A 20,557-nucleotide genomic window follows, 5' to 3' on the forward strand; every position below is an offset into this window, starting at 1 on the left:
CACGCTCTCTCAGCTAGGCTGGTGGGTTTGAACTGCTGACCTTAGCAGCCCAACATGAAATCCAAGACACTATCAGGGCCCTGGCCCTGAAGCCATGGGAAGGTAGCTCCTGGCCAACAACAGGGACCTAGGTGGTGCAAATGGATCTACTGGGACCTGCCAGGCAGTGGTGCAGAAGAGAGGCCTAGCTATCTAGCGCCATGAAGATTACAATCGAGAACAAATAGCCCCTGAAGCGGTGGAACCCATGAAGTGGTCATGAGTCAGAATGGACTCGTGGTGATGGAATGTGGATCTCTTCAGAACAAAAAATAAAATAAAATAAAAAGCTGCTCTCACATGGACTCCAACTCATAGTGACCCTCCCCCTCCCGCCCCCCAGGGTCTGGGGACAACTGTGCTCCATAGGATGTTCAAGGGCAGAATTTTCAGAAGCAGCTCGCCCGGCCTTTCTTCCGAGGCACTCCTGGGAGCCTTTAAACCTCTGCACATCTTCTGGTTGGCACCACCCAGGAAGCCCTTCCACCAAGGTCTAAAGGGTTAAAACCTTAAACCAGCGGTTCTCAACCTGTGGGTTGTGACCCCTTTGGGGGTCGAACAATCCTTTCACAAGGGTCACCCGATTCATAATAGCAGCAAAATGACAGTGATGAAGGAGCAACGAACATAATTTTATGGTTGGAGGGGGGGGTTGTCACCACCACATGAGGAAGTGTATTAAAGGGTCGCGGCATGAGGAAGGTTGAGAGCCACTGCCTTAAACCTTCTATTGCAGCAAAGGAAGGAAAAGAAAGAAGCGAAGGGAAACTGGTGCCGGGAACATCTTCCTCCATTCTGGTGGTCATGGACCAGGGCCTCCAGAAAAAGACTACGCCATCCTAGCGCCGTGTGTCCTGCAAGGAAACCCCCTTACCCAATGGTGTCAATGCTTCTTATTGGCTTTCAAACTGAGCAGTCACCCTGGTCACAAAGCACAGAAAACTCTATTCTGGGGACAGGGCAGGCCATGGCTGTGAAGCAGGGATGGGGGACAGGAAAGGTACCAGGGCTTGGAGCAGTAGGAGGGAAGGTATGGTGACCCCCGGGGGGTGTGGGGAGGGAAGGATTCTCCTTCCGGATACAAAGGGGAATCAGGACCGTCCCTAGAGTCGGGGGATCCCACAGAGAGCTCTGGGTAGAACAGAAAGCTACCAGCATAGCCAAATGAAGGCCCTAATATAACCATCCCAAACTGGGAACAGCAAAGAAGGGGGGAAGGGCTGCTGACGTGTTGAATCTTCCTTCTTCACCGGTGGGAGGTCCACAATGCCACGGACTTCTTGGCTGCTGACCGAAAAGTTGGAGGTTCGAGTCTAGCCAGGCTCCCCCAGGGGCGAGTTGGAAGAAAGGCCTAGAAAATCAGTCAGGGAAGACAGGCCCACCCTGGCACACGTTGGGGGGCAAGGGGGCACCCGAGTCAGAGGCGCCATCAGGGCAGCTAGTACGTGGTTAACAAGGGGGGAGGGGGAAATAGGGGGTCAAACGACCCAGAAAACCACCAGATGACTGGAACCCGAATCCAATCAAGCAGCTGCGCTGATGGCTTACGGGCACAGGGCTTCTGTCCAGGGTGCTGAAAGGTTTTGTAAGCAGACAGCAATGAACGCAGTCCAACGATGTGAATGTAATTAACACAAGACACTATGCCTTCAAGGGCGGTTAAAAACTGGCCAATTGTATATTACCGACATTTTACCACAACGGGGTCTTAACTAGAGCGGTTGCCTCTGGGATAGGGAGTGGATTCTGAAGCCGCTACGTCCCTTTGAGTTCGGAGCGTGGCTGTGCCCTCCAGACTTTGACTTATTTTACTTTTTTTTTTTTTTGGCTTGTAAGTGACACCAAAATCATCCTAGTCGATGAAACCAGAAATGGTCAGACCATCTGCTTGTTACCTAACGCAGCTGTCCACTGGACCAGGGTCCTGACTGGGAGACAGCAAGCCCAAGACCCCGCGGGCGGGCAGCTGTCCCGAGCGGTGGGCGGGCCGGGGGCGGGGCGGTGTTGTGGGCGGGGAGAAGGCGGGGCGGCGGTGGAGGCTCCGCCCCGGGCGCCGCCCTAGCCCAGCATGTTCCTGCAGCGCAGCCGCTCCTCCTCTCGCTTCTCTTCCAGGCTGCTCTCCAGCAGCCGCAGCTCGCGGCGCACCGCCTTCTGCATGGACGGCTCCAGCTCCAGCACTTTCTGGAGGTCCGCTTTGGCCTCCGCCTCGTTCCACACCGCCGCGTGAGCCCGCGCCCGCACGTAGTAGGCCTTCGCGATACCTGCGTGAAAGATGGGGCGGGTCCCACCTGCTCAGCCCCGCAGGCATTCCCCCACCTAACTAGACAACTCAACTCCCTGTCACGGAGTCAGTTCTGACTCAGAGCGACCCGACAAGACAGGAAAGGCCTGGCCCCTGTGAGTTTCCGAGGCTGCAACTCTATGGGAGTAGGACACTTCGTCTCCTCCCATGGTGCTGGCTGATGGTTTTGAACTACTCACCTGGTGGTTTGCAGCCCAACGCATAACCACTATGCCACCAGCAGGTGACAAAACACTTAACCCTGCCATCAAGCAAACCCTGACCTATAGTGACCCTATAGGAAAATGAAGAACTGCCCCTTTGGGTTTCCAAGAATATAAATTTTTATGGGAGCAGACAGCCTCGTTTTTCTTCCTAAGGGCAGCTGGTGGGTTTGAACCACCAACCTTTCAGTTTGCAGTAGGAAGACTCAAGATTGTAAAAGCTTCAGGCTCTTTACTTGGTCAGCATGAGGAGAAACTGAGCTCATAAATGCAGAAGTCTGACTCATGGTAAGTGAATAGATGCATTAGACATTGCTATTGTCAATGTTCTTCAAGTACCATCTGCGTAAATGGTATGTTGTCCTATCTGCCAGCGAACTGCACTAAAAACTGCAAAACCAAACTCACTACCAGGGAGTCCATTCTAACACATAGTGACCCTACAGGACAGGGTAGAACTGCCTCTGTGGGTTCCAGAGACTATAGCTTTGTAGGGAGTAGAAAGCCTCATCTTTCTCCCATGGTTTCAAACTGCTGGCTTTGCAGTTACCAGTCCAACACATAACCCACTACACTATCAGGCCTCCTTACAGATCATCTGTACTAGTATTTCTCTAATATTGTTCTCTATCAATTAGCCCCTTTAGAAAAAGTAATAAAAGCCAATTGATGGCCCCATAATATTCTACATTAGGGGATTCAGTGTGTGTGTGTGTGTGTGTGTGTGTGTGTCTTAAACCAGAAACGTAAGGGTGTGTGTGTGTGTGTGTGTGTGTGTGTGTGTGTGTGTGTGTGTGTGTCTTAAACCAGAAACGTAAACTCACTGCCTTCAGGTCAGTTCTGACTGATAGCAACCATACAAAATCAAACAAACAAAAGCACTGCCATCCATGCGATTCCAGCGCCTAGTGGCCCTAGAAGGCAGGGTAAACTGCCCCTGTGGATTTTCGAGACTGTAACTGTTGATGGGTTTAGAAAGCACATCTATCTCCTGCAGAGCAGTCAGCGGATCTGAACCACTGACCTGTTGTTTAGCAGCCCAATGACTCATCCATGGCACCCATAGAGCAAGGCTCCCCAGTCGCCTGTGACAAAGGGCACTGTGATAGGTAAGTTTAGTGTGCCATCCTGGCCAATGGGAACGTGTGTGATTAATCAGGTGGCAGTTTGATTGGAGAGACAAGAGATAAATCGCTCTGTACAGCCCACCCCCCTCTCGCTTGCTCTTTGGTGACTGGACCAGCTTGTGGCTGTTTTAGCTGGTTCTCTGCCTCAACTTGTGAACTGCACTACCTGTGGGACAAGTCAACCTGGGGATCATGTCGCTAGAGCTTGAGGCTCCCTCAAGACCTGCTTCGCCAAGCTGTGGGTGTGTACATTGCTTGAGGCTGCTGGATCCTGTGGCCTTGCATTGCTTGAGTTCAATATCCTATCAGGCCTGCTTCACTAAGCTCCTGCTGCCTGAGGGCAGGCTCTGCCTGCATTGCCCAAGGAAAGACTTTGCTGTCTGCCTCCTTGGCCTTGGACCTGGGAACCCTCAGGACCTTAAGGAACCCTGGTGGCAGAGTGGGCTATGCATTGCTATCCATAAAGTCAGTGATTCGAAACTACCCACAGCAGCTCTGAAAGAGAAAGATGAGGCTTTATGCTCCCGGAGAGTCAGACCCACAGGGGCAGTTCTACTCTGTCTAACACCCTGGAAGAACCCTCATGCGTCGGAATTGACTGGACAACAGGGAGTGGTGGGGTTGGCTTGGACAGGACCTCGCTCCGCACACCCCCTGCCCCAGCTCCCACCTGGGTGGTGGCGGAGGATGTCGCTGGTGTGCTCCAGTGCTTCGTAGTACTCTCCCTTCCTCAGTAGGCACTGGCAGTAGTTGAGGACCAGGGTGTTGATCATCTTTTCCAGCTTCAGCCACTGCACCTCCCAGGGTTTCTCCTGCCCCGTGGGGAGAATTTGGAGTGGTGAGCTGGGGCCACTGCCAGCCCCACACCGCCATGGCCGTGCTCCCCATGCCAGCCACCCCCTGCCTGACCTTGGTCTGCAGGTTCCGCAGACAGACGATGGCCTCCTGGTACTTGGTAGAAGCTCCATCGTAGCGGCCCAGCTTGAAGAGCCGGTTGCCTTCTCCATGCAGGATGGGCACTGCCTGCATCTTCTCAGTGGAGCTCAGGTTCCAAGTCTCCCTCTCGTACTCACTGGGGGCCTCCACCTGACCCAGAGGGGCGAGTCAGTGAGCCAGGGACCCCAGAAAGGGCAGCCCATCTGAGCTGGCTGAAGCTCGCCCTTCCACTTGCCATGGGCGGGGCTTGTGAATCGGATAGAGATCAACAAAGACAGAGACGGTAGGGCCCTGGGGGCCCCACCCTCAGCTCGCGTCTTGGAACATTCGGAAAGCTATGGTCTTCTTGCAGATCCTTTCAAAACTCAAAAAACTGCCATGAGTACTCGTCTTGTTAGAATAAGACATGTATTGCCATCTGCTGGAAGGCTGTCACTCTGAGACTCCAAAGACACCATGTCTCTAAGGTGACACCACACACACACACACACACACACACACACACACACACATCACCCCCCCGCCTGCCGGTGTGCCATTCCACGGTGGTGTGGGTCATACTGGGGTGCTGCAAGTTAGGCCGCTGGTATTTCAAGAACCAGCAAGGTCAGCCGTGGTGGAATGTACAAATATTCATCTAGGAAAATTGGGAGTCATCAAAAATAAAACAGGACGCTCCAAGTTGGATAGCCTAGACGTTAGCCGGCTGGAATGGACTGGTGCTGGCCACACTGAATCAGTGGAACAGATGATCTGCTGAGCCAGGAAACACTGAGCGAAGAGGAACGAGTCGTCTTCATTGTCAACAGATCCCCACCTGCCTACAAAGATCAGGTAACACAACTCTGAGGCAACTGCCAGTGACCACTGGCCAAGATGAAGACCGTCAGGATTTTTACCACCCTCTGCTGTCTGAAATTGCCCAATCGAACAACCAGGATGCCTCTGTACTTATTGGCAGTTGGACTGTGAACGTTGGAAATCAAGAAAAAGTCTGATCAGCAGGGGAAATACAGCCTTCGTGATAGAAACAACTCCGAAACATTGAAGGAACAATGATCTCCACTGCAAATGTTTTTTATCCCCCAGAAACATAAATTACAACGATGCACATGGACTTCACCAAACGGAGTACCCAGGAGTCCAGTCAACTACCTCTGTGGGACAAGGCCATGGGGAAGCTCTATATCTTCCATCTGAACCAGACCAGGGACCGACACCAAAAGAGACCATCAATGGTTCATTTGCAAGTTCAAGTTGAAGTCTAAGAAAACTCAAACAAGTCCCTGAGAGCCAAAGTGCAGCCTTGAACATATCCCACGCGAAGTAAAAGACCATCTCAAGAAGAGATTGGATGCATGAAACACAAATGATCATAGAAGGCCTGACAAGCTGTGACAGCACCAAGGTCATTGGAGATGAAGAAAGCCAAAAGGTCATTAAAAGGACAGGAAAGATCATTTCTTATGGGCGTGGTAGGGGAGGGTGGGGGGAAATAGGGAGCTAACAACGAGCGGAAGAAGAAAATGTTCTGAAATTGATTGTGGTGGTAATGGCACAAATCTTAACATGATTGAACATGAAACACAATATTCCTCTGGTTCCTCATGGCTTCCTCACCTCTCACTATCCTGACTCCAATCCTGCCTTTCACTTTGGGCTAGACCAGAGCATATACAATGGTACTGATAAGCACTCATGACACACAGACTTCAGGGGTTTATCTAAACCCCTCAGGAACAGAAATGGGAGTAGCAATACCAAGAGGGTAGGAGGAAGGTGGGAAGAGGAGGGAAGGAAAGGGGAACTGATTACAATGATCAACACATAACCACACACACTCCTGGGGGGAAGAACAAGAGAAACCAACAGGGAAGGGAGACAGCTGTCAGTGTAAGATATGAAAATAATAATTTATAGTGTATCAAGGGGTCATGATGGTGGGTGGAGGGGATGGAGGGAAAAAAGAGGAGCTGATACCAAGGGCTCAAATAGAAAGTAAATGTTTAGAACATGATGATGGCAACATATGTACAAATATGCTTGATATAGTTGATGGATGGACCATTATAAGAGCTGTAAAAGCCCCCAATAAAGTCCTTTAGTTCTTTGGTGCTTCCTTCCCCCCACTAGCATGACTTCATTTCTAGCTTACAAATTGGATTAGACCAGAGCATGCACACTGCTACAGACAAGAGCCCACAACACAGGGAATCCAGGATAGATAAACCCCTCAGGACCAACAAGGAGAGTAAAGATACCAGGAGGATTAGGGGAGGGTGGGGGAGAAAGAGGGAATTGAACACAAGGATCAATCTATAACCCCCTCCCAGGGGGATGAATAATGGAAAAGTGGGTGAGGGTCGACGGATGACAATGTAAGCTATGAAAATAATAATCTATAACTTATCAAGGGTTCATGAGGGAGGGTGGGTGGGGGAGGGTGGAGGAAGAAATGGGGAGCTGATATGGGGCTCAAGTGGGAAGAGAATGCTTTGAAAATGATGATGGCGGTATATGAGAAAATGTGCTTGACACATTGGAAGAATGTGCGGAATGTGATACAAGATGTAAGAGCCCCCAATAAACGTATTTCATTTTAAAAGGATCTTTAAAATATAATATCTGTGTGATCGAACTATTCAATTGTATGGCATGTGAAGTGTTTGCCAGTAAAACCACTTCTTCAGGAGAGAGAGGACAGACTTAAAGTGGCTGCCTAGAGACTCCGGAACTCGCTCTCACACAGAGTGGCGAAATTGGCCGAAAGAAGCGATGGCGAGCAGGTACCCCGGGCAGCTTGAGAAGACGAAGACAGGAAGCCCAGAAGTGGGAGAACACGCTGCCGTTCCTCAAGGTGGAGGAGCTGAAGGGAACCCTCAACTCCTCCTCGGGCGGCAATATAGGAAGATTCTCGGGCCAGTGCCGACCCGCCCAGGAGCCGAAGGAAGGCTCAGCCGCTGCACCCACAAGCTCTGGTGGGAGTTCACCCACTTCAAGAGGTAGCACTCGTTCGAGAGCGGGTGGTGGTCAAGGGAGCACTTGCCCTATAGCACCCAACAGCAACAAGCATGCGCGGGGCGGGGGGCAGGCGGGGGGGGGGGGGTGTGCAGCGCACAGACTGCACAGCTGCCGGTGCCTCCCCAGCAGGCTCTTTGCCGACAGGGGTCTCCTGCCTGTCTCCTGGTGTGCGTGTGCGTTTGCCCAGGTAGCCCTCAGGGGAAGCCTCAGACTCGGCTGGGAGTTGAAGTTTCATCTGGACATGACCCTGCCCCGCCGCCCCTCTACCCCCCTCCCTTCAGATCTGCCCCTTCAGCCTCTGGGGATCTGAGTAAGAGGGTGTGGAAGGTGCCAGGCAGCCCCTCCCATGACTGGAGAACCCAATCCGAACCCACCAACCACAGGGACCAGGGCTTAGGCTGTAATTCCAAACTTTAGGAAACTAAAAATAGCAGTAGAGAAAGGCCTTCGAATTGAGAATGAAGCTTCATTCTTTTCACTTGCCCCCCAAAAGAATTTTGCCTGGTGGGGCTAATGGCAGGACCCCATTCTCCTGCTGGTGGTGTCTTTTCTGAGGAGGGGCGGGGCGATGTCTGGGAGCTGCAGAGGCCAAGGGCGTCCCAGGAGGCGGCTCCCCAGGCCCCAGCCAGCCCCTCGGGCCCCACCCCTCCGTGCCCCCACCCTCGGGGCCTCACCTTCAGCAGCTCGATCTGAAAGGTGAGCGGCTGCGGCTCCTTCTGCAGCTCATCCAGGTCCTCGTAGCCCAGCGTGTGGTAGGCGAACATGTTGGCCAGCCCACACGTGTGCATGTGCCACTCCGTGGGGTCCTTGCCCTCTGCCAGCTGCCGCAGGCTCCGGGACAGGATGGGGTAGACCCCCGTGTGCTGTGGGCAGAGACCGAGAGATGGCTCTGTGCTGTCTGCTCAGAGCTGCCTGGCCAACCAAGGGTCCTCTCTGAACCCCACCCAGCCTCCTGCAGCAGGACTCCCAGCACCCTACCACTCCTGCCCCATGACTGCGTCTCCCTAGAGCCCCGATCAACCCACACTAGGAAACACGGTGTACCCCAAAGAGGAAGAGTCCCGTTGGCATAGTGATTACATGCTGGGTTGCTAACCACAAGGTCAGCAGTTCAAATCCACTAGCCACCAGCTGAAGAAAGATGGGGCTCTCTGCTTCCATAAAGATTTACCGTCTCAGAGTGTGTTGGACCCGTGGTTGCTCCCTCCCCACCCCCAGTGAAATTACAAATATCCTATAAAAGTCCCCTGCAGAGAAGGCAGTGGGAGACAAAAACCATCTACCGAGTCTCCACATGGATTACACCTCAGTTGCCTCTGCACGCAGTCCAGGCATGTGAGTAGCCCTCCTCTCAGACAGAGCATTGGAAGGTTGGTGACGGCGGATGTGGTTAGATTAAAGCGTAATACTTTATCATTTGATTGCCCTTTGACCCATTTTAAAGCTGTTTCCGTTTTTAATGTTTTCTGCTTTCTTTTGGATTGGCGTTTTTCTGTTTTGCCTTGTTGTATCTTTGACCTCTTTTGGTTTGTTTGCTTCCTGTTTGTAGTTGTTGTGATTTTCTGTGTCTGAGATGCAGGATAGGTAGATCTATGGAGACAGTAACTGGACTGATAATCACGTAGGGGTGTGGCATGAGAGGGTGGGCGGAAATGGGGAGCTAACAGTGGGTATGAGAACAAAATATTCTGAAATTGTGGTGATGACTGCATAAATCTTCTTAATCTTTTTGAACAATTAAATTGTATAATCCAGGAAGAAGATGCCAATAAAAACCTTTTTTAAAAGATAGTCTCAGAAACCCACAGGGGCAGCTCCCTATTGGGGTGCTAGGAGGTCCGTTAGTAAAAAGCACACCTGCTGAGGCGGTCCATCCTCACAACAGTCAGCAAAGGAGACAAGACAATGAGCTCACTGTACAGATGAGGATGCTGCAGACCAGAGAGGTTAAGTAGCTTGCTCAAGGTCACAGAGCTGGGGAACTGCAGAGCTGGATTCACACCTGGCCCCAGAGCCATGCCCTGAGCCACGATGCCTCTTTCTCTCCGCTGTGGCCTTTGGGCCCTACTCTAATACGCCACCTAAGGAGACTAAAGGGGACCTGGTGGCATAGCTGGTTAAGTGTTGGGTTGCTAACCGCAAAGGGCAGGTGTTCAAACCCACTAGCTGGCCCCTCAGGAGAAAGACGAGGCTGTCTGTGCCTGCCAAGATTCACAGGCTCTGAAACCCTAAGGAGCATTTCTACTGGGCCCTCCAAAATTGCTGTGAGCCACCATGGCTTTCATGGTGGTGGGCGAAAAAGCGGGGCTGTGTGGAGCTGATGGTTCCCAGGGAGGGCAGTGTGGAGCCTTGGCTAGAGGAGGACTCGGGTCCCAGAGGCCAGCCTGGAATCCTGGGAGAGCCTCTGCGGAACCTGGGCCCCTCCCACCCCCACACCCTGGCGCCCTCCACTGCCCCCCCCACCCCTCACCTCCCTCCTCGTTGCTCCCCACCAGGCTTAGCCAGGGCTGCGCTTCTTAGTTTCTCTGTGGAAGAGAGGAGCAGATGGCAGGTGGGTGAGATAAGGCTGGACTAAGGGAGGGATTAGCCCGCCCTGCCCCTGGTTTAGCGGGCTGGGCTCTGAGTTCCCAAAGCCTCCACAACCCATCCCCCACCACATCAACCGTGAGCTGCAGGCTCGGGCCAGGGTTCTCAATCATCAGTATCTCTGCCTCCCATCCCCATCACCCCTGACAAAGACCCTGCCCGCCATCTAGGCCCAGCCCCACCCTGCCAGCAGCACAGAGTGGACCCTGGGAAGCCACCAGGAGGGGTGAGAAACTCGGGAAAGAGGACAAAGCCAGGAAGGAGCTGAGCTCCCCAGCCTCACACCTGTGCCTCGTGACTGGAGGGCTGCACAGGCTGGGTCTGCAGACCAGGGAGCCCCACGGTCACGCAGGGCCCTCTGTGCAGCAGGCCTCCAGCCTTTAGGCATCACTTAGACTATACAGTTGTGACTGAGGACAGGAACCCCAGGATCGTTGCCACTGTGGGGCCCTAAGGCAGAAGCCAGTCTGTCTGAGGGACAGCACGGACTGGCAGTGACAAACCCACCCGCTGGAAGCCAGCATCAACTCCAGCATCGAGGCTGTGTGCTGGTATGTGTTTTTTTCGCTCGTTACCAACACTTGGACCCAGGGCGAGTTCACAGGTCAGTGCAGATGGCTGGCTCGTCTCAGCAGCTCAGAAGATCCAGCCACACTGGATCTACCCCTTCCATGGCAGCCACCTGTGGTGGCTCTGTAGCAGCCACCCCCACCTGGCTGGGGCAGTGGTCTGCGGGCCACCAGTTTACCAAAGTTTGCGACTCCTGCCTGAACACCTGCAAACGTCCCAAGGAGAGAGCAGTCTGGGGGGTCCAGGGAGGAACCCATTTCAGGGAAAGAGCACCCAGCCCTCTTGGCTGACTCTACCCCTGGTCCCCTGTCCCTGCAGAGACCTGAAGGATCCTCAAGGTCAGGCCATGAGGACTGACCAGAAAACAGAGGGCTCAGCTGGGGTGAGGAGCAGTAATGGACGGGGAAGGTGTCCTTCCTTAGAGTGGCCCTCCTAAGTCCTGTGCCCAAGAGAGGTGATTGTCTCCACAATGGCTTCCCCACAGCCACGGAGGCCTCTCCAACTCACAGCAGCTTTCCTAGACTGCCAATCTTCCTGAGAGCAGACCGCTTCCTCATTCTCCCACGGAGCAACTGGTGGGTGGGAACCACAAACCCAACACCTCTACCTACGGTACTTAATGTCCCCAAAACTCAGCTTCTTGAACAGAGAGATGTCCACAGAGGAGAAAGGTCTAACTAAAGTAAATGTGCCAAGCAAGCCTTTCCACTTCTTGGGTTTTGCAAATGGAATCTCCTCTGCAGAGAGGTCGATCCCTTCCCCGACTTCTTAGCCTGGTGAACTCTTATTCACCCTTCAAAACCCAGCTCAATGTCATCTTCTTTTTTTAATTATTATTCATCATTTTATTCAGGCCTCTTACAAATCATAACAATCCATCATGCAATTGTATTAAGCACACCTGTACATATGTTGCCATCAACTTTTCCAAAACATTTTCTTTCTACTTGAGCCTGTGGTATCAGCTCCTGTCATCTTCTTAAAGAAGACCCCAACTAGCCCTAAGAGCCCCTCAGAATTGGTTGGTCCTGCTTTGTGGCCCCGCAGTGGTTGACCCTCACTTGTGATGCTGATGGCCCTGTTTGTCATTGGCCCTGTTTGCTGATGGTCCTGCAGCTCCTCCGATGTCTCAGTTCCCAAGGGTGGGGCCTCTGCCTGGTTCACTGACAACCCTCTGCACAGGCCTATTCAGGCCCCAGTGAATATCTCCCAATTAAACGGATACATGGATGGATCGATGGATGGATGCATGCATGGGGATAGAAGATAGGACAATGTAAGAAGGGAAGATAGATAGATACATAGATAGATACATAGATAGATACATAGATAGATGGAATACAGATGGATGGATGTGTAGGTGGATCAATGACACTGGAGGGAGGGAGGGTGTGTGTGTGTGTGTGTGTGTGTGTGTGTGTGTGTGTGTGTGTGTGTGTGTGTGTGTCCATGCAACCACGTGGACTGTGGGCTGGGAAGACAAGTGAGGGCCCTGGGGAAAGTCAAGTGCCCTTGTGGCCTAAAAGCTACCAGGTCATGAGGCGGGCAGTGTTCCTGTGCATACTGATGCGGCCCAGAGAGCACAGAGGTGTCAAGAAAGAAAGGGGCGCTCCCACAGCACAGGAGCCACAACAGCTTGTGGTTTCACAGACAACAAATCAATCAGCCAATCAAGAAGTTATTGACACTCTCTGTTCTCCTATGTTAGAAAATGGGCATCCTGTGGCGAGGGAGAACTGGTTGGCAGCCAGCTATGTCTACCATGTGGCCTCACTAACAGGTTCATTTGCATGTCCGTCAGGCACTGTGAACCCCAGAAAGCCGCTCACTGTGCACCAAGCCAACCGGGATACCACAGGAAACGAACCAAATTCCCAAAGAAGCCAATTGTCCGAAGCCCTGACTTGGGGGAACAATGAGCTTTCTGCTTCTCTAACGTGATACCCCAGAAATCCTATGGAAGAGGACACCTTCTACAGTGTCCTACAGGGGCGCTATGAGTCGGAAATGACTCGACAGCAGAGGGTGTGACGATAAAAGTCAAAGACCCTTCACACTTTTAAAGCATCAGGGTGAAGAACATAGACACTGGTGTGAAGAACAAGCATTCACCCGGTTTGCTGCGTGCACAGCACATGTTGGATGGGACCACCTACTGGGGACTGGTATTGAAACCTGACTATTTACCTCACTGCCACTGAGTCGATATCGTTACATAGCACCCCTCTAGGACAGGGCAGAACTGCCCCTGTACGTTTCCCACACTGTGACTCTTCCGGGGAGTAGAAAGCCCATCTTTCTCCCGAGGAGCTGCTGGTGGTTTCAAACTGCTGACCTTGCGGTGAGCAGCACTACAGTAACCACCATGCCACCAGGGCTCCTCCGGACTCTCTGCGACATTGTAAAGGCAAAGCATGTGCTGGATAAGGAGTAAGGGGCCAGAGATCCCCCAATGCACACAACACAGACCGATCTTGTCCCTCAACGCGTTAGCCTAGTGCAAGTTTCCTTCCCTCTCTGAGCCTTTAGTTTTTCTCATTCATGAAAGAAGGAGTTGGTCTCTATGGTTCTTCTAGCTCAAAATAATAGCTCCCACTTTTCAATTGCCCTGTACTGTGTATGATCGGTCCCCAAATGCACCCTGTCATGGCATGGCCACATGAGCCTCTTCATACAGTTTGGTCTGTGTCTAAGTGCAGGAACCAGAGTGCCGCAGAGACCAGGGAACGTCTCCAGATTCACATTGAGAGTGAGAGCAGAGCCAAGGTCAGGGTCAGGTCTGCCTTTCTCAAGTTGCTCTATCAGAAGGTCAGTGGCCTTGAAGCAACGTGGGTCTGGGCCTCTCCTATCAATGACTGCTAAAGCCTCAAGGTGTAAGTTGAGAGGGAGCTCAATAAGGGACAGGCAGGGCTGGCCCCACCTAAACTCACACGAAGAAAGCAAGCAGACATGATGCCCCCCAATGGAAAATACGTGTCACCAGCCATGACACGTTTTTTTGCAGAGAAGAACCCAAGTCTTATCAAGCCCCTCTAGACCGGCCTTCCTGTTTGCAGGACCTCGGGGAACGGAGGACAGATGGGACAGCCCCATGTGAAATGATTGGCGAAACCAGAATGAGAGGACATCGACCACACTGAGGACAATAACGTAGTTTCTTCGACCCACCGGTGTCAAGAGGAAGAACGGGCCAGAGAAGAAGCCCTAGACCAAGGAGACTTGAGAGACACGCGGGCAAAGTGCTGTGCATGGGCTGAGTGTGCACGAGTGAAGGGTGACGACTAAGTGAGGAGACCGCCAGGGAAATGCAAACTATGACCAGGTGTTAGAAGAGGAGCCCTAGGCTGCTCCTTGCAATCGCAAGGCCAGCGGTTCGAAATCACCAGTCACTCCGCAGGAGAAAGATGAGGCTCTCTGCTCCCATGGAGCTAGAGCTAGGAAACCCACAGGGGCAGGTCTACTCTGTCCCATAGGCTCACTAGGAGCTGAAATGGAATTCATGGCCCTGAGTTTGGTGGGTTGATGGGTTTATGTTGGGGTGTCGTTGGATGGTATGAAGGAATGATTGGCTTGGTTTTGTCAAGAGTCACTCATGAGGTTGTGGTTATCTATCTATTTTTTAATAGTTTGTTTTGAGTATCTACAGATGGGAATGAAGAGGCCTGGCGGTAGAGTGCGTTCCATGTTGGGCCGCTGACTGCTTAGGTCAGCAGTTAAAGACATCTGCTCTGCGGGAAGAAGACACTGCCTGCTCCCGTAAGATGGACAGCTTCTGAAACCCACAGGGCCAGACGGACTCTGCCCTAGAGGGCCACCCAGAGTAGGAATGGGCTCGTTGCCAGTGAGGTTCTGACCGGTGGAACCGCATAATGTCTGGCATGTGATTGAACAGTGCTGGGAGGAGAATCGGAGAGGGGGTGCTGATGGAGTAGGACCGACCTTGGGTTGACGGTGCTTGGAGCTGGAGAATGGGTGTTTGTTGGGGTGGGGGGTGTCATTATATTGCTCTGTCTCCTTTGGTGTGTGTTTGAAAACTCCCGTCATAAAATCTTTAAAGGTCAGTGGATGCTACTGTTTCTATCTGGGTCACAGAACCAGGAGCCTTGACTATAAGGTTGATTGATAAGGTGGGGTTGGAGAGGAGGCCCATATCCCCAAGGTCCAATGTTTGCTGTTGTTGTTGTTGTTGTTGTTGTTGTTGTTGTTGTTGTCATCATTGGCCACTGTAGAGGTGTGCGCACACACAAACAATGACCCCATGCACAAGGCAACAAAACGCTGCCTGGTCCTGTGGGGCTGCTGTGACCTATAGGTTTCTATTGGCTTTTAGTTGGGGGAGTCGATTGGCAGGTCTCTCTTCCTGCTCTCAGTCTGGAAGTTCTGCTGACACCTGTTCCACGTCACAGCAGCATGCAAACCACCATGGACAGAGGCATGGTGGCTGCGCGTGAAGTGGGTTCTCAAGGAGTTGAACTTGGGTCTCCCTTGTGAAAGGCGAGCCCTCTACCTCTGAACCACAGTACCGGTGGTGACTTTAAGGGGCTCCTCTTCCTGGGGATCCCCTCCTCATGGGAGAGTGCAACCCTGGTTCATCTTGAAGAGGTTGTTTCATCCTGACACTGGGAGCCCTGGAGGGCAGCCCCTAGGGCCAGGGCTGGGGGGCGGGGGCAGCGTCTACTTACGATGGTGTCGCACCAGAACTCAGCCACCTCCCTGAGCCGCATGGACTTCAGCAGGATCTCCCAGACCTCCAGCTTGAACATGTTCCCGATGACGATGTGCATGGGCTGGCCCACAAGCCTGCTGTCGTCAATCACCGTCCGCTCAGGGTCACACTTCGTGGTTCGGAAGTGAAAGGTCACCTGAGCACCGGGAGCAGGGGACACTGCTCTAGCCATACCTCCCAGGGTCCGGCAGCAGCCACCCCACGCCGCAGGCTCCCGGGGCTGACCTCAGGGCTCGGCTCCCCACAGGCTTGGACTCTCCCAGCCCACAAGGAGCCCACTCCCTCCGAAAGACCCCACTGTCACCGACGGCAACCCTGGGCACCAGCACCTCCTCCGCGGAGCACACCAGTGGTCCAGAGGAGTAGTCCAGAGAGACTAGGGGCACACACCTGCCTTCTCTTGAAAGTTCCCAGAGGCCCCTCTCCCTTTCCCTGCCCAAACCCAATGAAACCCACTGCCGAGGGGTTGATCCCCACTCAGAGTGACCCCACAGGACAGGGTAGAACTGCTCCTTAGGGTGTCCAGGACTGTATGCCAAGCTCTATGACAGCCTCCTCTTTCTCCTGCAGAGCAGCTGGTGAGTTTGAACCACCAACCCTGTGGGGAGCGGCCCGGAGCGTCATCCACTGCACCACAGGGATCCCTCCCTTCCTCCTTCCCATTTAAGTTTAATCTGAAAAGTAGCAAGAAATGACCGTGAGTGAGCACCAACCCGGAGCTCCCACACCCCAGAAAGGGCCTGCCTGGCTGGTGTTTGGAGACAGGCTATTGGTGGTGCCCACAGCATAGCTGGGTCAGACTGCAGGGGGCCACCATCTGGTCCTAAAGGGGCCTGGCCTGCCCCCTGCTTACCCGGGACCCGGTGATAAGGTGAGGGAGGTCGCCCGTGCCCCCGTGCAGAATGGTCTTCTTTATCCCCTCCACGTTCAGGAGCAGCGTGGCATCCATGGCTGCAGACGGCGCAGGGAGCAGACCGTGTCCAATCCAGCAGGGATTATCTCCCCGTAGGCTTAGGCCGGCTGACACCCTTGGGGATTTGTCTTATAGGTCAGCTGTATGGTGGGTGGTGTCCACTGTGGGGGGTGGCTCCCGGAGGTGGCCAGAACTGACCCTCGGGCCATTCTGGGCAGCCTGGCCTGAGGCTGCACTGCAGGATGGGAGAGCCTCAGGCTGGGACTCTTCTCCTGCTCCCTGAAGGAAGGTCAAGGGCCTTTCTTCAAAGAGTGAGGGGGAGAGCCCAACCCACACCGGAGGGATCTGGAGCCGCCAGAAGAGAGAAAGGGGGGCAGGGACCTTTGCCCCTGGACCCATAGCTGCCCGGGTCCCAGACTCTTGTCCCTTTGGGCCCTAGGCCAGGGCCCTGCTGCCTCCCTCCCCAGTGCCTGCCCACCATGGCTGAGGGAGAGGGCAGGTTCCAGGGGTGGGTGGGTTCTAGACAGAACAAGAGAGGATGGTGGGGGAGCCCTCCCCAGCCCCACTCATACCTCCCCTCCAGGGCTGGCGCAGTCGAGCTATCCTATCCCCTCCCCGTTGTGCAAGCCTTAGTCCTATACAAACCAATTGCCTGCGAGGCCACCTGGCCCATAGCATGGAGCCAGACAGCCACAGGATTTCCCCACAGAGCAGCTGCTGGATTCGAACCACTCAAGTGTTGGTTTATGGGTGAGCAAGCACTTAACCACTGCGCCACCAGGGCTCCTTCCCCAGGACCAGACCCAGAGCTTCAAGGCCTTCAGGGTAACCAGCAGGGTGAAAACTTGGTGTTTGGCGCCACCTGGTGGTTACCATGAGTTCTTATGCTTCCGCTCCCCCAGTGTCCTGAAAATTCTGGGCCCCACAGAAACCACCCATTCCCCTCCAGCCAGTGAAGGGGCCCAGGTCCCTGCTATAGGGGACAGGCACGACCACGGGCCTAGGAGGCAGACAGACCTGAGAGCAAAGGCCTGACCTCCCCTCTCACTACTAACCCTGGGCCTTGACTCGTTCCCACCTTCCGCAGATCCCTGTTCCCGGCGGTGGCGACAGTGTCCGTTCCGACTCACAGAGACCCGATGTACAATAGAGCGAAGCACTCACCAAACATCCTCACAATCATTATGTTTGGCTGCGTTGTGGTAGCCACAGTGCCGATCCACCTTGTTCATGGTCTTCCTCGTTTTCACTGCCCCTCTGCTTTGCTCTCCTGGTGGCAGAGTCGTTACAAGTTGGGCTGCAGTCTGAAAGGTCGTCAGTTTGAAACCACCAGCTGCTCCATGGGAGAAAGACTAGGCTTTCTACTCCCATAAAGAGTTATAGGTTCAGAAGGCAACAGGTGCAGTTCTACTGTCTGATAGGGTCACGAAGAGTCAGCTTCCACTCAATGGCAGTGAGTTTGGGTTTGGAATTTCTACTTTATTGGTGAGATGTGAACATTGACTTCGCCTACCACCCTGGACCGCAGTTCTAAACCACCAGCTGCTCCTCCAGAGAAAGATGATACTTTCTACTCTCATAAAGAGTTACAGTCTCAGGAACCCACAGGGGCGGGTCTTCCCCATCCCATAGGGTCACTAGGAGTTGCAGTCAACTCAATGGCACTAAGACCTCCCTTTCCTAGGATTCCTGGTGTCGCAGCGGTTAAGCACTCAGCTGCTGGCCACCGGGGGGGCAGGGTGAGAGAGGTATCAGTTTGCTTCCATACAGGTTACAATCTCGGAAACCCTCTCGGGTGATTCTATTCGGTTCTATCAGTACAGACAAACGTGGTGATGGTGGGGTTGGGGTTATTTTGCTGTTTGTTTGCTTCCCTTTCCCTCTCTGGGAATTTGTGAGCCCACTCTGGGGCAGAGAGGGGGATCCCAGAGTGCAGCATCTCTGGAAGCGTTGACAAAACGTCATTGGCATCCAAACCCAAGCTAAACCCCTACCATCGAGTCGATGCTGACTCATGACGGCGCTATTGGATAGAGTGGAACAGCCCCCCTCCAGAGGGGGCGGGGGGCTCTGAGGCTGAAAATGTTTACAGGACCAGAAAGCCTCACCTTTCTGCCAAGGAGTAATTGGTGTGTTCAAACTGCTGGCCTTGCAGTTAGCAGCCTGATGGGTAACCTGCTATGCCACCTGGGCTCTTTAGGCATTGGCATAACCATTCTCAGTGCCATCAAGTCAGTTCTGACTCTGAGCAGCCCTAGAGGGCCAAGGAGAAATGCCCCTGTGGAGCTCCAAGGTTATAACTCCTCAAAGGAGGGGAAAACCTCATCTTTCTTCCAAGGAACAGCTGGTAGCTTCAAACCGCTGACCTCAGGTTAGCAGCTCAAAGCATGACAGCACACTACCGAGGCTCCTAGGCCAACTAGTCTGGTCTCCTGAGCCTGGACTTCATCAGCCCAATCAGGCCCCCCTGCAGGAAGCCCTCCACCAGCCCAACCTCCATCCTCCATCCCTCTGGGGGCTGGGGAGAGGGGTGGCGGGTAGAGAGCCCCTCTCCTCTGCCCACCCTCTTTACAACCACGCAGCAGCCTCGAGCCCACTGCTTATATGGCAGATGAGACGAATTCAGAGGGGACTCAACCAGAGGGATTGTCATAAAAGTCAGGCTGGGGTTACCTGTAGGGGAGAGAGGACACATGGAAGATGGGAGGGAGCCATGGTCACACAGCGGTTCACTTTATCAGTGTGCATTACACTACCCTCCGGGCTCAAGGCAACTTCCTGGGAGTGACAGACCCATGCACAGTGGAAGCGATCAATCCACCTGTGCGTCCACTCCTCTCCCACTGCTAGTCCCTGCCTTCATTTCCACGGATGCAGCTGCCTCAGTGGTCGCCCATGGAGCAGCTAGGAGTGAGTTTGAACCATCAGCCTGTGGGGTTGAATTGCGCCCTTGGCACCAGTGTGTCACCATGTGTTAGTCTGGGTAGACTGGAGAAACAAATTAATAAACACACATATGTGTTTAAGAAAGAGATTTATATACAAGAGGAATTGAACATTAAGAAAACATCCCAACCCAGTCTAGTCGAAGCCCATAGTCTGATATTAATTAGCCCATATGTCGGATACCAATCCATAAACTCCTCTTCAGACTCACGAAACACATGCAATGAAGCCAAATGCAGGACGATCACAAGCCAGTGGGTAGAAAGACTTTGGGTCCAGTGTCATTGGAAACATCTCAGTGCTGGCAGGGGTCTCTGTGGTTTCTCCAGCTCCCCGAGGTCTGGTTGTGTCCATGTGGCTTGTCTTCTGCAGTGTCTCCCAGAGAGTAGGAGAGAGCGAGTCTTCCGCCTCCAAGGAAGAAGTACCAATTTTCCCAAAATTCTCAGAGGCCATGCCCACACAGAAGTCTCATTGGCTATCTCCAGATTGACAGCCTAGACTCCACCCCTACACTCTTAATCCTTAAATTGACACCAGGTTAGGCGACTGCCACTCACTGCGTGCCTCTTTCCCCCATGTCTCTCAGTCACGGAGTCCATGCTGACTCAGAGCAACCCCCTGTGGGCTTTCCAGACTGTCACTGTTTACTGGAGCAGAAAGCCCCGTCTTTCTCCCGAGGTTTCGAACTTCAGAACCTCCAGAGCATAACCACAACCCCCCCCCCCCCCGGCTCCTACAAGGCACCTGTACATGACTGAGATACTGAGGGGGTGGGATGGGCAGATGACCCTGGGTGGCTGTGGGGCTGAGAGGAGGCAAGGGGTAGAATGGAGGTCCACAGCCTCCCTCCTGGCTGACCCTGTAAGATCTCTCTCCGGGCTAGAGTTACACCTCCGTTCTTGGCTCCTCACGAGAAAGAATTCACGCTGAAGCCTGGCTTGTGATCCAAGTGAGTTTAATGAGAGTTAAAAGAAGTTTCAGGTTTTACACGGTACCCATAGGATTCCTCCCGACCATGCAGCCTGGCAGACTGCTCGGTGTCACACAAAAATCTCTCTCCCAAGTTCTCCTCAAAAAAAAAAAAAGGACCTGTCTCAAGTTCTTTCTCAAGTTCTCTCCCCAGTTCCTCTTCCCTCCCCCTCGCTCCTGCCTTTTCAAGGATTCCAGGGGGAGGCGTGGTGGACGACC

The 20,557-nt window shown here is 53.4% G+C and overlaps 1 protein-coding gene across 1 annotated transcript; it reads right to left on the bottom strand.

Annotated features, from left to right (window-relative positions):
* Nucleotides 1-2,097: 2,097 nt before the first annotated feature.
* AIPL1 (AIP like 1 HSP90 co-chaperone) lies at nt 2,098-16,459 on the bottom strand. Its single transcript, XM_075559190.1, has 6 exons — nt 16,364-16,459; nt 15,467-15,646; nt 8,303-8,491; nt 4,581-4,757; nt 4,342-4,483; nt 2,098-2,300 (listed from the first exon to the last, which is right to left on the bottom strand). Exons 1-6 carry the CDS (start codon nt 16,457-16,459, stop codon nt 2,098-2,100), a joined length of 987 nt encoding a protein of 328 aa, XP_075415305.1.
* Between the last annotated feature and the right edge of the window lie 4,098 nt (nt 16,460-20,557).

This window comes from Tenrec ecaudatus, chromosome 10, assembly GCF_050624435.1.
Source record: "Tenrec ecaudatus isolate mTenEca1 chromosome 10, mTenEca1.hap1, whole genome shotgun sequence".
Lineage (NCBI taxonomy): Eukaryota > Metazoa > Chordata > Mammalia > Afrosoricida > Tenrecidae > Tenrec > Tenrec ecaudatus.